Source organism: Platalea leucorodia (assembly GCF_965183815.1).
Source record: "Platalea leucorodia genome assembly, chromosome: 4".
Lineage (NCBI taxonomy): Eukaryota > Metazoa > Chordata > Aves > Pelecaniformes > Threskiornithidae > Platalea > Platalea leucorodia.
Window position 1 is genome coordinate 79,896,516 of NC_138826.1, and position 12,844 is coordinate 79,909,359.

Genomic DNA, 12,844 nt, shown 5'->3' on the forward strand with positions numbered 1-12,844 from the left:
CTTTCTTTAGATTGCACAACTGAAAAATGAAATTTGCTTATTACGTCAGTCAGAAGGTGCCAATATTGTCTTCCAAACAGTGAATCTTCCAGAAGGAATGGCTCCTTCAAGTGTTAATATGATTAATTCTCTGAATGAATATTTAATACGTCTTATACAGGTAACTCATTTACTCCTTGATATCAAGAATATTTGTAACATATTTTTAATTCCTCCAAAATCTAGTATCATGGTAGAACTCTCAAATTATTTTGAAGTTCTGATCCCATAAACTCTTTGGGCTATTCTGTTTTTTAAAGTGGTAAGTATTTTGCTGTGTTGTAAACCTGGAAGGTAATACTTAATTAAATTTTTGACAACAATTCAGATTTTTTTGTTTTAAATCTGAATTTTGATCTAAATATTTGCCCACTCTTCCTTCTACTTCTGTAGTTGCACTCGTTCTGTGATAAATTCTCTCTTACTGCTGTCTGGATTCCACACCTGAGTCTGCATGTGCCAATCCTACTCTGAACAGTTTTCCTCTATACAGCAAAGGTCTCTATTTCTTTACCATATGATTTTTCATTCCATTATTTGTCAAAAATATGTCAACATTTGTAAAAAGAGGCATAAATACATTGACACTGAAGCCAGTGAAGCACAGCAAACAAGCATATGTAAAGAATAATTGACTCTTTGAGAATTGGAGTGAAAAGAACTTACCTTTTTATTATTATTTAATTATTTTGTTCTGTCTTTGATCACTTTACTATTGTTGATTAGAGAATATTTTCTGTATATGATTATAAAGTAGAAGAGTATTTGGGAACATGAGAAGAAAATACCACTTTCCAGTTAGACATTCGATTAGTATTCTTTGTGGGCTAGCAACATGTTATGATGTTTTGAACTTTGAGGGCTGTAATCCACAGTGCAGTTATGCACTATTTCACACCTATTAATGTGAATGCCAAAGTTTATTGGACTTTTTTCATCTGCTGCTTCTAAAGAAAATACACATTTCGTATCTGCAGTTCACACTGTTCATGAAAGAAGCATCTATCATGAAAAACACAAGGGAGAACTGGCATTTTGATTAATCTTTTCATGTTTAAAACCTATATTAATCACTTCAATGTTTTTATTTGGAAAATAAATATTAGGAACTGGAAAATAAAGAACAGTTACTTAAACAATTAGAAGATTCAGTAGAGGACTACAAGCGAAAATTTGCAGTAATTCGTCATCAACAAGGCTTGCTGTATAAAGAATATCAAAGGTATTGTTCTCTTTTCTGAATTACAAAAGTTCAACTATCTAAATGTTTAATAATTTTGAATACAACATTTGCTGCTGTATTGAAGTAGTTCTTTGATTAATGTCATAAATACTGCTGCTTTTGGGTATAGATTCCATATATTTTCTTTAGTCCTGTAAAGATTCAGAAAAGTCTTACAAAAACATTTTCTGCTGGACTCTTTTCATATTGCATACTTTATAGTGAGGATTGCATTGTGCTTTCTGCATCTGATATCTTGTATTTTATTAGAACCTGGTATTACGGACTCTTCCATCTCATTTTCTTTTGCTTTCAAGTATGGGTTCTAACAGTTTTCCTGCAGGGGAGGGAAAAGAAAACTGTTATCCAAATACAGTCAGAGATCTCTTTCAAAATTTCAGATTGTCAGGACTTTGTAGTTGGTTTTCTTTCAGACTCTTTGTTCCTTTATATGCTTCGTTGAATCTAATATCTGTAAAATTCTTCTTATGGTCAAAAAAAAAAGGATTTTCATCTGGTAAGAGCATAGGGATGAATATGGTGATTTGGATTCTTCAGTTAACAGACTGTTAGTTGTGTCCTCTCTGTCATGGGACTGGAATGAACAGTCACTGGATGGCTTTTGGAATAAGGGTGTTTTATCTTTTGGGTTTGTTCTTTGAATCAGTTAAGACTTCCCAGATAACATTGTGTCTGTTAGAGGCATTAAAGCTATAGGTTTTTGAAAAGATTAAAGGCTGTAATATACTGCCTCATTTTTTACTAGATTAGATCCCTTCAGTGACAGGGACAAGATGATGATTCAAGTTAGGGGAGGAGAATCTGTGACTTGGCATCCTATAAAGACTCACTTTCAGAGCATTTTCTTTCCTTTTCCTCCATTTTCTTCCATTATGGAAGAAACTAAGAGATCTTCTTTGAAGAGAAAATACTACTTCTGAAATACTCTCGATTATTTGTTTAAACTAGCCTAAACTATCCTATACACTCTATAGGAACTTCCTTATTAGACACGTATAAACGGTTCATAGCCTTTTTTGTTTCCAAATAAATAAATAAAAGTGGATAGAGGAGAGTACTTCGGGCCACAGTGAAGCTGAATCTTGTTATGTTTTGTTTTGTTTTTTTTTTTCACTGAAATACAAAAACTAGCATGGGAAACTGTGTCCTTTATGCATTTGAAATAAAATAAATGTAATAGAAGGAATGATTTGCAAAACCATTGAAAAAATTGAGTTAATATTGCAGCCATTGCCTGCCTTTTTGTTTAGAAGTCTTGCCTCTAATGCAGAATTTAATTATGGGAAACAGTTTAATTCTGTCCACTTACTGAGGTGAAACTTGAACCGATTTCTTTTAAAGAAAAAGCCAAATACTATGCTGTGGGGAATTCTCAGGGGATGAGCAAGTAGTCTTTTCCTTATGATACTGTGCCGTTCTGTATGAGTTAATTAAAAGTACTTCAAAATCAACTTAGGTATTCTGTCTCTCAGGAGCTGCAGAAGCCTTGTTCCCCTTGCAAGTTGTCTCTCTTAGCTAATGAATGTGCAAGTGCTTCATGCAAAGGAAGCAGTTATGGAAAGAGTCATTCGTTATTTGCCAAACCATTTTATCTAGCTGTAAATCTTCCCAGTGAAAGTATTAGGGACATGGTTTAGAGGTGGACCTGGCAGCTAGGTTAACGGTTGGACTCGATGATCTCAGAGGTCTTTTCCAACCTTAACGATAAATTGGGCACAATTGTGAATACCTGCTGAAATCTGCTGGGCCTAGTCTCCTTCAAAAAGACAAGGGCCATTTCCACGCTCACAACATGGTAAATGCCAGTAGTATGATTTTTGTTTCCCTTCCTATAAATGGGAGATCTGGAGTTTCCAGAGAGGTACGTAAAGTGGAAATGTTTTTATTACCAAAGTTTTAAACTTTGCATTTTTTTATAAAGACATGTGCAAGAAAGTAATTAATTTGAAATACAAGTGCTTAATTTAAAGCAGATTAAATCCCATGTGTGTGTATTTTTGGGGAGTAAGACATCTCTATCTCTGCTCTATAGTACACATGTGAAGAAGAGGTAAGACACTTTAAGAATTATTTTCATCATTAAACCAGTTGCAGCCTAAACAGAGGGGATAGTTTTTCAGTAATCCATCTACAATTTATAATGTCTTTTTCAAATTACGTTACTGCTAAAAATAAGTATCTTGGTTTGCAACATTTCAGGGCTGCTGTTCTAGTTACAATTTTAAAAATTATCAAGTCTTTCATCATTCTAAATGAAAATATTTAATTACTGTTTTAGTCAAAAGGAAAGCTGGCAGAAAGAATCAGAAGATATGAAAGAGGAAAAGAAAAAGCTAGAAGGGCAAAAAGAACAGGATGCTACAAAAATAAAGGCATATTCTGTAAGTAATTTTGTTGCTTCCATTTTTCAAAAAGGTTTTAACACATAGAGGTTTTAATACAATACTGTAATTTGTTAGATGGGGAAAACGTTGCAGGGAAAAACTGCTCAACTCAAATCAAATGAGAAGGGAGGTGGTTTATTGATTTCTTAGTGGAATTTAAATAACTAGCAATCAGTGAACTATACATTCAGAATCAGTATCAACAATATAGAAGGTAAATCACAATATTAAGGCACATACAAAATGTTACTATAGACCTAAAAATCTCTAAGCACCATTCAGGAATTAATCCCAAATATTTCTTATCCCACACATCCACATTCACACAGTTATATTCACTCCCTGGCCCCTTCAGGTTACCAGCACACACCCCCTTTCCTGAGAGTGCAAGTTCACTGCGTACACATACCTCTTGTGTGTACTCCAGGGTGCTGTGTTCATGTTGGGGTGCTCTGGTGTTAGATGTACCCATGCACCTCCCTGCAGTCTGCTAATCCATGCACTGGTGAGAAATCACCCCGGGAGGTCACATACATACAGCTGAGGTGTGGGTCCCTACTTGTTGCACTTGGTACCGCCAGTCCATCAGCTGGAGTGCTGAGGCTCATGGTGTCCAGCAGGGAGAAAGCACTCACATCTGCACAGAGGATGCAGGGACAGTAGGGAAACTTCTGAAGCTGAACTAGGTTATGAGAGCTGCATTATAACTCTCTCTGCCCCCGCTAGTAGAAGTTTTCATGCTTCTTTTATACTAATTTTCAAGCTGACTACTTCTTTGTTTCAGGTCTCTAATTTTATGGTTACTATTCAATCTGGTTGATGGTCATCTTCCTCTTTAACGTTATCAGTTTTGAGCAAATGCCCTCTCAGTCAGTCTCAGGTATTCTGTTCACACACACTATTTACATTCACACTGCTCACTGAACAGCAGTTGTTATCCAGGCTGTTGGAATGGGAGGCAGAGCAGTGCAGGCACCCCCATGGAAAACACATTAATTTATACTAAGAGTTAACATTATTACTTTGAATTACATCTTATTTATATATACCTGTTATTGTATATGTATCAGTATTTCACAAAAACAGGAAACAGACTTAATCTTTCTGTTTTGATTTATTTTCACTAAATTCAATGTTCTATTAAGAAAAGTGAAAAATAACTTTTTAAGTAGGTGACATTTAAAAGTTTCTGGAATTGATGCAGGTGCCAAATCACAGACATAGTGCAATTTTAGATGGCTTCGGGTATCTTTGGGCAGATACCAAAAGCTGCCAAATACAACAGAAGACATATGGGGGACACATGTCCCTTTAGAGAAGCAGACACAGGGCAAGGATATCACAAGGTGTTGAAAATGACTTTGGATGCCTAAGTTTAGACAGCTGAGTTCTAACCCTTTTCTTCTGCTGAGCGGTGACTGTAGTGGTATGTGGTCCTGCTTATAATCATGTTCATAAGTGTAATTGATTTGCAAAATAATTGTATCCTGAGGCAATTAAGTCTAAATATATTTCCAGAAAAGTGAAATGGAAATTGTTTTGCAGGTGTTTCTACTGTATGTTTAAAAAAACGAGGAGGGGGGTGTCATCTTACTTAATTTGTTCAGTATCTTATTCTGCATTTCTGGAGTCACAGAAGTAGATTGTAGCAGAATTGATATTTCTGGGATTGGGTTTTGTTAAGTGTCTTTAAAATACAATGGAGTTTTATGGTGTTAGTGCTGCTATCAAAGTATTGCTGAGATCTTTTCAGAAATTACTGTTTCCCAATAGCTTTTGTTTCCAGAAACACATCCTATCTGAAGATAAGAAATGCATACTATTATGAAGTATTATTTTTTGTTAGTATGTAATTTTGATTAGAATTAGGTGAACATTTTCAGATTAAACATTTCTCTGAAATTAATTCACTGTGAATGATCAATGAAAATGTGTTGCTTTCTCTTAAAATCTTAAGGAAAAGAGGCTTCTTGATCAGAAAAGCCAAATCTGTGCCAGTTGTCACAGAAATAGATTTTTTTCATGGCTTCAGGCTCAGGAGTTTTTTCTAGCTACCTGCTGACGCTTCTTCATTAGGCTCATAGGAATCTGGGATTTTACAGCTCCAATTTCTACTCCCTGTTTCCTTGGCAAGCTGATATGTGTGACAGCAAAGCTAAAGCTCACATGCCTTCTGCAACCTGAGTTGTAGTTCACTCTTCCCCCTGTCCGCCTCCCCCACCTCGGATTTATATATGCATACAAACACACTCATGATTCCATATGATGGGTCCTGTGGTTACTTTACAAATACTGGTTTGGTCCTCAAAGTAGGACATTATTAGTGTTTGCTAGGAACCACAGGAATTCTATTTGATTTAGAAAATTGTTCCAATACATTTGTTTTGATTCTAGTAAAAGAGGGGAAGACTGATGATAATATATGCAGAGAATTATTTTTGCTCTAAATTTTCAAAATGTCAGCATTAACTAAAATTCCAATTAGTCAGTCAGATGTATTTCGCTTCTATTACTCAGAAACTAATGATTTTGAGGATTTAATTTTTCTTCTTATAATAGAATATTGTATACTTATGCATGCATTGAGTGTGTGTATATGTTTTATTAGCAAAAAGAAATTATTTCAGATTAACAGAATTTTTACACCTAGATTAAAAAATGTACAAGAAAGCATGTCTATGTAGTTGAGTTTTACCATATTTCTCTACAAAGCTCTTGTTAAAAAAATTGTTTTACAGAATTTACTCAGTGCACTTCAGCTGGATCCTGATGAGACAAAAAAAGTACTTGCAGAAAATAATAGAAAAATAACTGTTTTACGAGTTAATGAAAGGTCACTAACAAGGCAGTATACCACTTTACTTGAAACGGAACGGCATCTTAGAAAAGAAAATGAGAAACTAAAAGGTGAAATAACATATATGGAGACTGCAGTTATAGGGAAGATTGGAAACTTGCAACGATTCAAGGTATAGTTTATAGTAGTAATAGTACACATCTTTATTTTTACAATTTGGCAATAAATACACTTTTTTTAAATGGAGGCAGTACTAGTTTCTTGAATGCATTACCCAAATACTTATTAAATGCTGTTGTAAATTGTGTCAAAACATTATTCGTATTTAAATAAGCATCATAATACAAAACCTGTCAGTTTTCCCCTTCTGAAGTTACTTCAGCAAGCTCTTTTTATTGAAAGTGTCATATGAAACCAAATCTTACTTTTTGGCCTTGCAGGTTGCTAGGGCCTGTATTAACTCATCTTTATAAAATATGTTTTTGACAGTGCCTTATGATTAAGAGGCAACTATTGGTAAAATTACCCAGAGAGTTGGAATACCAGAGAAATGTTGTCAATGTTTATTGCAAGCAATTTATAAAGATGGACAGTAATTTAGTAAAATAAACCAGTATCATGTTCTAAAGCATTGTATTAAGTGATATTCTTTTTCCATGGAGTAATTTTATTTTTTCTATTTAAAGGTCTAGCAGACCTTAGTAACCCATTGTGTTGATTATTTTCATAGGAAATGGCTAGCTTTAAGATTGCAGCTCTGCAAAAAGTGTTGGATGGTAGCGTGCCATTGTCTGAGCTAGAACTGGCTAATAAGCAGTATAATGCATTAACTGCTAAATACAGAGATATGTTACAAAAAGATAACTTACTCGTCCAACGGACAACAAACATGGAACACATGGAGGTAACGTTTGCATTATGTTTGAACTCTAAGGGAAAAAACCCACTTTATACATTCGTTCTACATTGGTTTTTGTTCTCACTTAATAGAAAGATAGAACAGAAGTCCCAATGCTAGAACTGCTGGTTATAACAGTTGCATAGTGGATATGAGATGTTGGAGCCAGTCTTACTGTTGCTATAGAATTTTAATTTGCTTACCTGGTATTTTCCAGTGGATTAAGAAACATATACAGAGTCCCAGATTTTATTTCAATAGATGTACATAAACACATTTTGTTAAATTGTTTTGGTGGTTTTGGTTATTTGGGTTTTTTCTTTGTTTGTTTGCTTTTTCAGTTAAGCTCTGGGTATGTTTGCTCACAAAGTTTTTTTTAGTTCTTTGATTACCAAAACAAGGCTGGCAGAAGGAATATTTGCTATTGTCTTCAGTTTTGGAGGTCATAAGGAACGTAGAATGAGTGTAAACACTTTCAAAGCTTTCTCTCAAAGTAAATGCTCTTACTAATTCCTGACTTAAAAGAATGAAATGTTCAGTTCCAAAAGTCAGTAAACCTTCAGAATTTTACTTCCATAAAAAAGTAAATAACCAAAGATTTTTCACAATGTGTTTGAAAAATGTCAGGGGGATTGCAAATACGTAACTATTCATTTTAACCTTTATTCTCAAGTAGAAGGGAGCATCTTTTCAAGAACTGTGAAGCTGGCTTCAAAGATAGTTTACGACCTCCCACTTTTCATTCATGTCAGAAATAATAGTCCAAGAAAACAGTAGTTTAACTAGTAGTTAAAACTCATGTCATGTTCTTGTCTGTTGGGTTCCTGTCGTTGACAAGGGTTAAATACATGTCGTGGGTAAACTTATTGAACTATTATATTTGTCTGCTTGGGAACAGATGGGTGCATTTGTGTTAGCTAAAGAATGAATGATTCCTTCTCTATTTTATGAAATTTTGTGTGTATGAAAAATTGCCTTGCCTATTTCAGCAATTTCACAGAGCTAGAGAATAATTTATCAGTAACAAACTAAAAATGTGTTTAGAAAATTAGAAATTGAAAATTAATATGAAGTATTAAATTTGTTTTACTGGTTAATGTGGAAATTTGTGTTTCTATTTGGAGGAGTGAAGGAATGGTTACAAAACTAATGTTTGGCATCATAGTAGATGCCTAAAAGAGCTAAAAGAAGCATATGATCTGTCTCAAACATGTATTTATGTGCAAGATGAAATATCCTGTGTGGGATGAAATATCCTCCAGAAGTACTTCTTTCTTTTCCACTGTTAATGGAGTGTTTAGTATGACGAACATAGATTTCTTCATCTAATTCTAGACACTCTGGGAATCACAGTCACTGATGATAAATATTCACAGTAATACTAGTTGACAGTAAGAAACAACATAGAGAGCAAAGACTAGCATTTTTATGCTTAGGAGGAAACTTAAGCTCTTCTGTTGCCATATATATAGATTATGGGTAGTGCATAGGTAAAATCTGTTAATTTAAAAGATTTTATAGATACTAAACACCAAGTCTGTTACAGTTAAATAGTTTGCTGTTATGTTGCAATTTTTTTTGTCATACAGCGTGAGAATGAATCCTTGAAAGCACAGATAAATTTATTGAATAAGGAACTGGAGATCACGAAAGAGAAACTTCACACTGTCGAACAGGCTTGGGAACAGATGACTAAACTGGGCAAGTATGAAAAGTTATATTGCAACATTAAAATTCAAATGGTATGTCCTGTGTAAAAGTAATATTTTAAAACATTTTAAAATCGATGTATCTCACAAAAAAAAAAAAAAGTAAAAACTATTTTGTGTCTTTCATTAACGGTCCTAATTGGTTTTGGTGGTTGGGTTTTTTTTGTTTGTTTGTTTGTTTCATTTTACTTATCTATTTGACCAAAACCAAGTTTGGTATCTTCCTCTGGAAACTGTTCCATGTTGACTTTTCTTGGGTTACTGGGTCAAGGGTTTAAAAGCTGGAACTTGTAAAGCAACATCACCTTTTTTTTTTTTTTTTAAAAATAAGGTGCAATATGTTCTAACTTGATTGTCAGTCAAAGTACTTCGTAGGTTGTCAGGAAAATGATTTCTTTTTCCTGGTTTCATGCTCTGTAACAAAGTGTTTTTTCTTGATAGCTGCGGCTTCTTTGTGTACAGCTTACATCCCCATTATTCAAGAACTCCTCATCCACATCTATTTCTTTTACAGATTTTAAATTAAAGTTTTACCAGCTGAATTAAGGATAAAGTGAAAGGCTACACTGAAAACAGTTATCAGTCTCAATAACTGTGGTTGCAGATATACCTATTTTTAATTGATAATAATATTTTAGTCAAATTAGATATCTTTCAAACATGTAATAAGGCAAGATAACCATGCCTGCAGTTTAAAAAAATAATATAGGTGTTTTGATAAAGTTTATTTGACAGAGATAAAGCAAAACTCATGTTCTGTTTCATGGTGCGAATAATTTTCATAGTTGAATCAGCTTGTGTATTCCCTAATTTAAATATTTTTGAATGTAGGGGATGACAACGCCATGGACAAGGCCACGAAAGCAATAACCAACAGTGAGATTTTGTCCATTTCTAAGAAAATCACAATGTTGGAAATGAAGGAACTCAATGAAAGACAGAGAGCAGAGCATTCACAACGAATGTATGAACATTTAAGGAACACCGTAAAGCAAATAGAAGAACGTAATTTTGAACTGGAAACAAAATTTGCTGAGGTAAATCTGTTGAGGCTTAACAACATAATCTGACACATCTTAAAAGCATATTTTTGAGCTTTTCAAAAAGGTTTAATTTATTTTGTATCATGACTGGCAAATTAGCTTCTGGTGCAAAGTATAGCTGCCTTTAAGAGCTGCAATTTTGCATGCGCAGGACATTTGTAAAAAATATAACTAATGAATCTGTGAGTAGTTTATTTCAAACATTAGTTAATCTCTGTAAAACACGTGGTGAGCATCTTGACAGATACTTTGCTAGTTCTTCAGCAGACTGCTAGAAAAATGTCTGTTGTTAACCTGTTATTTCTTGTGTCTAATTCATATGATCCCTTTTCTGCTAATTTCCCCTTAATTGCCAATGATTCAAAAAATCTTAGACCTTTGCATCCCTTTTGCAAATGATAGTGTCATGATTCTGTTACAGACTGGCTATGTCCTCTGACACATGCCAAACATTATCTATAAGACAGGAATAGAAGAGAAGTCATGTGCCATTGAAGCTGATGATCCTTAGTAGTTCTGTCATATCAGTCTTAATCTTGTTAGATTTTTTTTGTCCTCACTATTCATATTTGAAGTTTGTTCTATAAATTCACTATTTAGCAGTAGGAGACTTTATTATAATTTCCAGTCTAAATTTATTTATAGGCAGTTGTACACATTTGTTCTTGTGCCAGTATTGGCCTATAATTCGTAGAAAGAACGGAAGAAAAATAATAGTTATGTTGACAGGAATGTTGATAGATTGTATTCATTTCCCTCTCCTTGTGCTTTGCTAGACTTTAGCCTAGCTATTTTAGATTGCTGTTATCTGGACTCCCCATTTCTGTGTTGTTTTAGTAGTGTTTGTTACACTGTTTTGATTTGAATTAATTTTGGACATGGGGTAACTGAAAGTGTACAAAGCTTTTCAGCAGCAGTATTGTTAAAGCCTTTTCTGGTGGCATGACTTCATTTATTTCATTAAGAAATACCTCAGGTGATGCACCCTAGGATCACATTTCCCTTTTTCTCTTTTGCATATGTTATCTGTCTTGCGATACGTTTAGGTCTGCTGGTTTTCCTTCATTTTGAGTTGACGAACTCTTAATGCCACAATTTTCTTTTATTAGTTCCTCTGTGCATCCCTTTTTTTCCTCATTTCTGTAGCTCCAGGACATACAATTTCTGTTTCATATACTCCTGTTGTCAGTGCCTCCTAATCTGTCATCACTGCTTTTTTTTTTTTAGATGGACAGATAGATAGATAGATAGATAAAAAACAAGATTGTGCTAAGGTAATTAATGAAAGTTGTAAGTGATACCAGTTTAAGAACTGATAACTACAAGTCTACTAGACATCTCCTTCTAAACTCATGAATCTACTTCAACACGATTGTTAGTTTTCCGGATAGTACTGCCTCAAATATGTGAAGTGCAGATAATAAGATACACCACACTTTTTTTGTTTGTTTAGGAAATCAGTTATTTTATTAAGGAGTGGTATCAGATTAATCTGCCGCAACTGTATTTACTAAATTAATTCCTGAGGTTTCTCTGTGTTGCCTAATGCTTTTCAGATATCTATCTTTTCTTAATGCTCTTTGGTTTGAATTGAAACATTGGTTACTCGGTATTTAATAATCAACTTGAAAAATCAGGCTGCTTGAAAGAATATCACTTAATTATGAAAGTTCTTTTTAGAAAGAACAAAAGAACTACAGTATTGTGAGTCTTAGCACTTATAACCTGCATTTGGTTACCAATCCCGATATACTAGACAGTATATAAATATGTAAGTAAGACTGTTCATTTCCTAAAGAGTTTACAGTCTTATTCTTTTTTTTCTTTTTTTTTTTCTTATTTTAGTTTAAGGGTGAGTGATTGTGGTAATGGTTTTAAGAAAATTCACTAATAAAAATTGTGTTTAATTTAGAATACTGTTCTGTACCAACCTGTGTATCTGTTCCTATGTGTATGCAAACAAAAAGATGTTTAAGCAGAGAGGAAAGGAAACTGTTTTTTCAACACAGCTGAACAGTGTTTTGCAATGACTAAAAAAGAGAAGCTACTTTTGGCACTGCTTTTACCTTGAAGAGTTGGGAGCAGGTGTTTGCTTAAGATACCATTTTGTTTGTTTCTGGTTTTGTGGTTTTTTTTAAGCTCACCAAAATCAACCTTGAGGCACAGAAAGTGGAACAGGAATTAAGAGATGAACTGTCAAAGAGTGTAAGTAAGGCAGTAAGTGATGCAGATAGACGACAAATCATGGACCTAGAGAAGCGTGAGATGGAGCTCAAGATTGAAGTATCAAAGTAAGTGTTGAAATAACAAATTTCAAATGCAGTATGTTTGGAAGCATGCAAAAATTTAGGCTATATAGGCTTATGTAATACACTACTTATGTATTACTAACAGATAATTTTCAATCCCTAATTTTTTTGGCATTTATATATGCCAAATTTGAAATTGAAAATGAAACATTTGATTTGTGACTATAAAGAAAGTAATTTGCTTCTTTTTGATTTGAACAAGGCCTGGATAGACATGGGTAAGTGTGCACTTGGATACTTAGTAGTAGTATTTTTAAACTAATTAACGTAGGTTTATTTTGTTTCTGTGCCACAACATCCCTTAAATGTATGAAAATCTCAGGAAAGAAATTGGAAAGCAATTCTTACTTTCAAAGAGTCATAGGTACCTTGAAGATTAAACTGCGGGGGGTGGGGAGTGGGGTGCCATTTACATAAGAGAG

General features: G+C 34.0%; 1 protein-coding gene across 13 annotated transcripts in view; it reads left to right on the top strand.

The window, feature by feature from the left end:
- Window positions 1-12,844, top strand: part of CEP290 (centrosomal protein 290) — a 56,517-nt gene that overhangs the window by 18,983 nt on the left and 24,690 nt on the right. For 11 of the 13 annotated variants that reach the window (XM_082310432.1, XM_082310433.1, XM_082310437.1 and 8 more), the window contains 8 exons: window positions 11-160; window positions 1,146-1,261; window positions 3,561-3,663; window positions 6,405-6,635; window positions 7,194-7,367; window positions 8,951-9,062; window positions 9,902-10,107; window positions 12,253-12,404. In XM_082310432.1, the coding sequence (XP_082166558.1) occupies window positions 11-160; window positions 1,146-1,261; window positions 3,561-3,663; window positions 6,405-6,635; window positions 7,194-7,367; window positions 8,951-9,062; window positions 9,902-10,107; window positions 12,253-12,404 (1,244 nt within the window). The remainder of the gene's footprint in view (window positions 1-10; window positions 161-1,145; window positions 1,262-3,560; window positions 3,664-6,404; window positions 6,636-7,193; window positions 7,368-8,950; window positions 9,063-9,901; window positions 10,108-12,252; window positions 12,405-12,844) is intronic. The other 2 variants (XM_082310441.1, XM_082310443.1) reach the window with 2 other exon arrangements.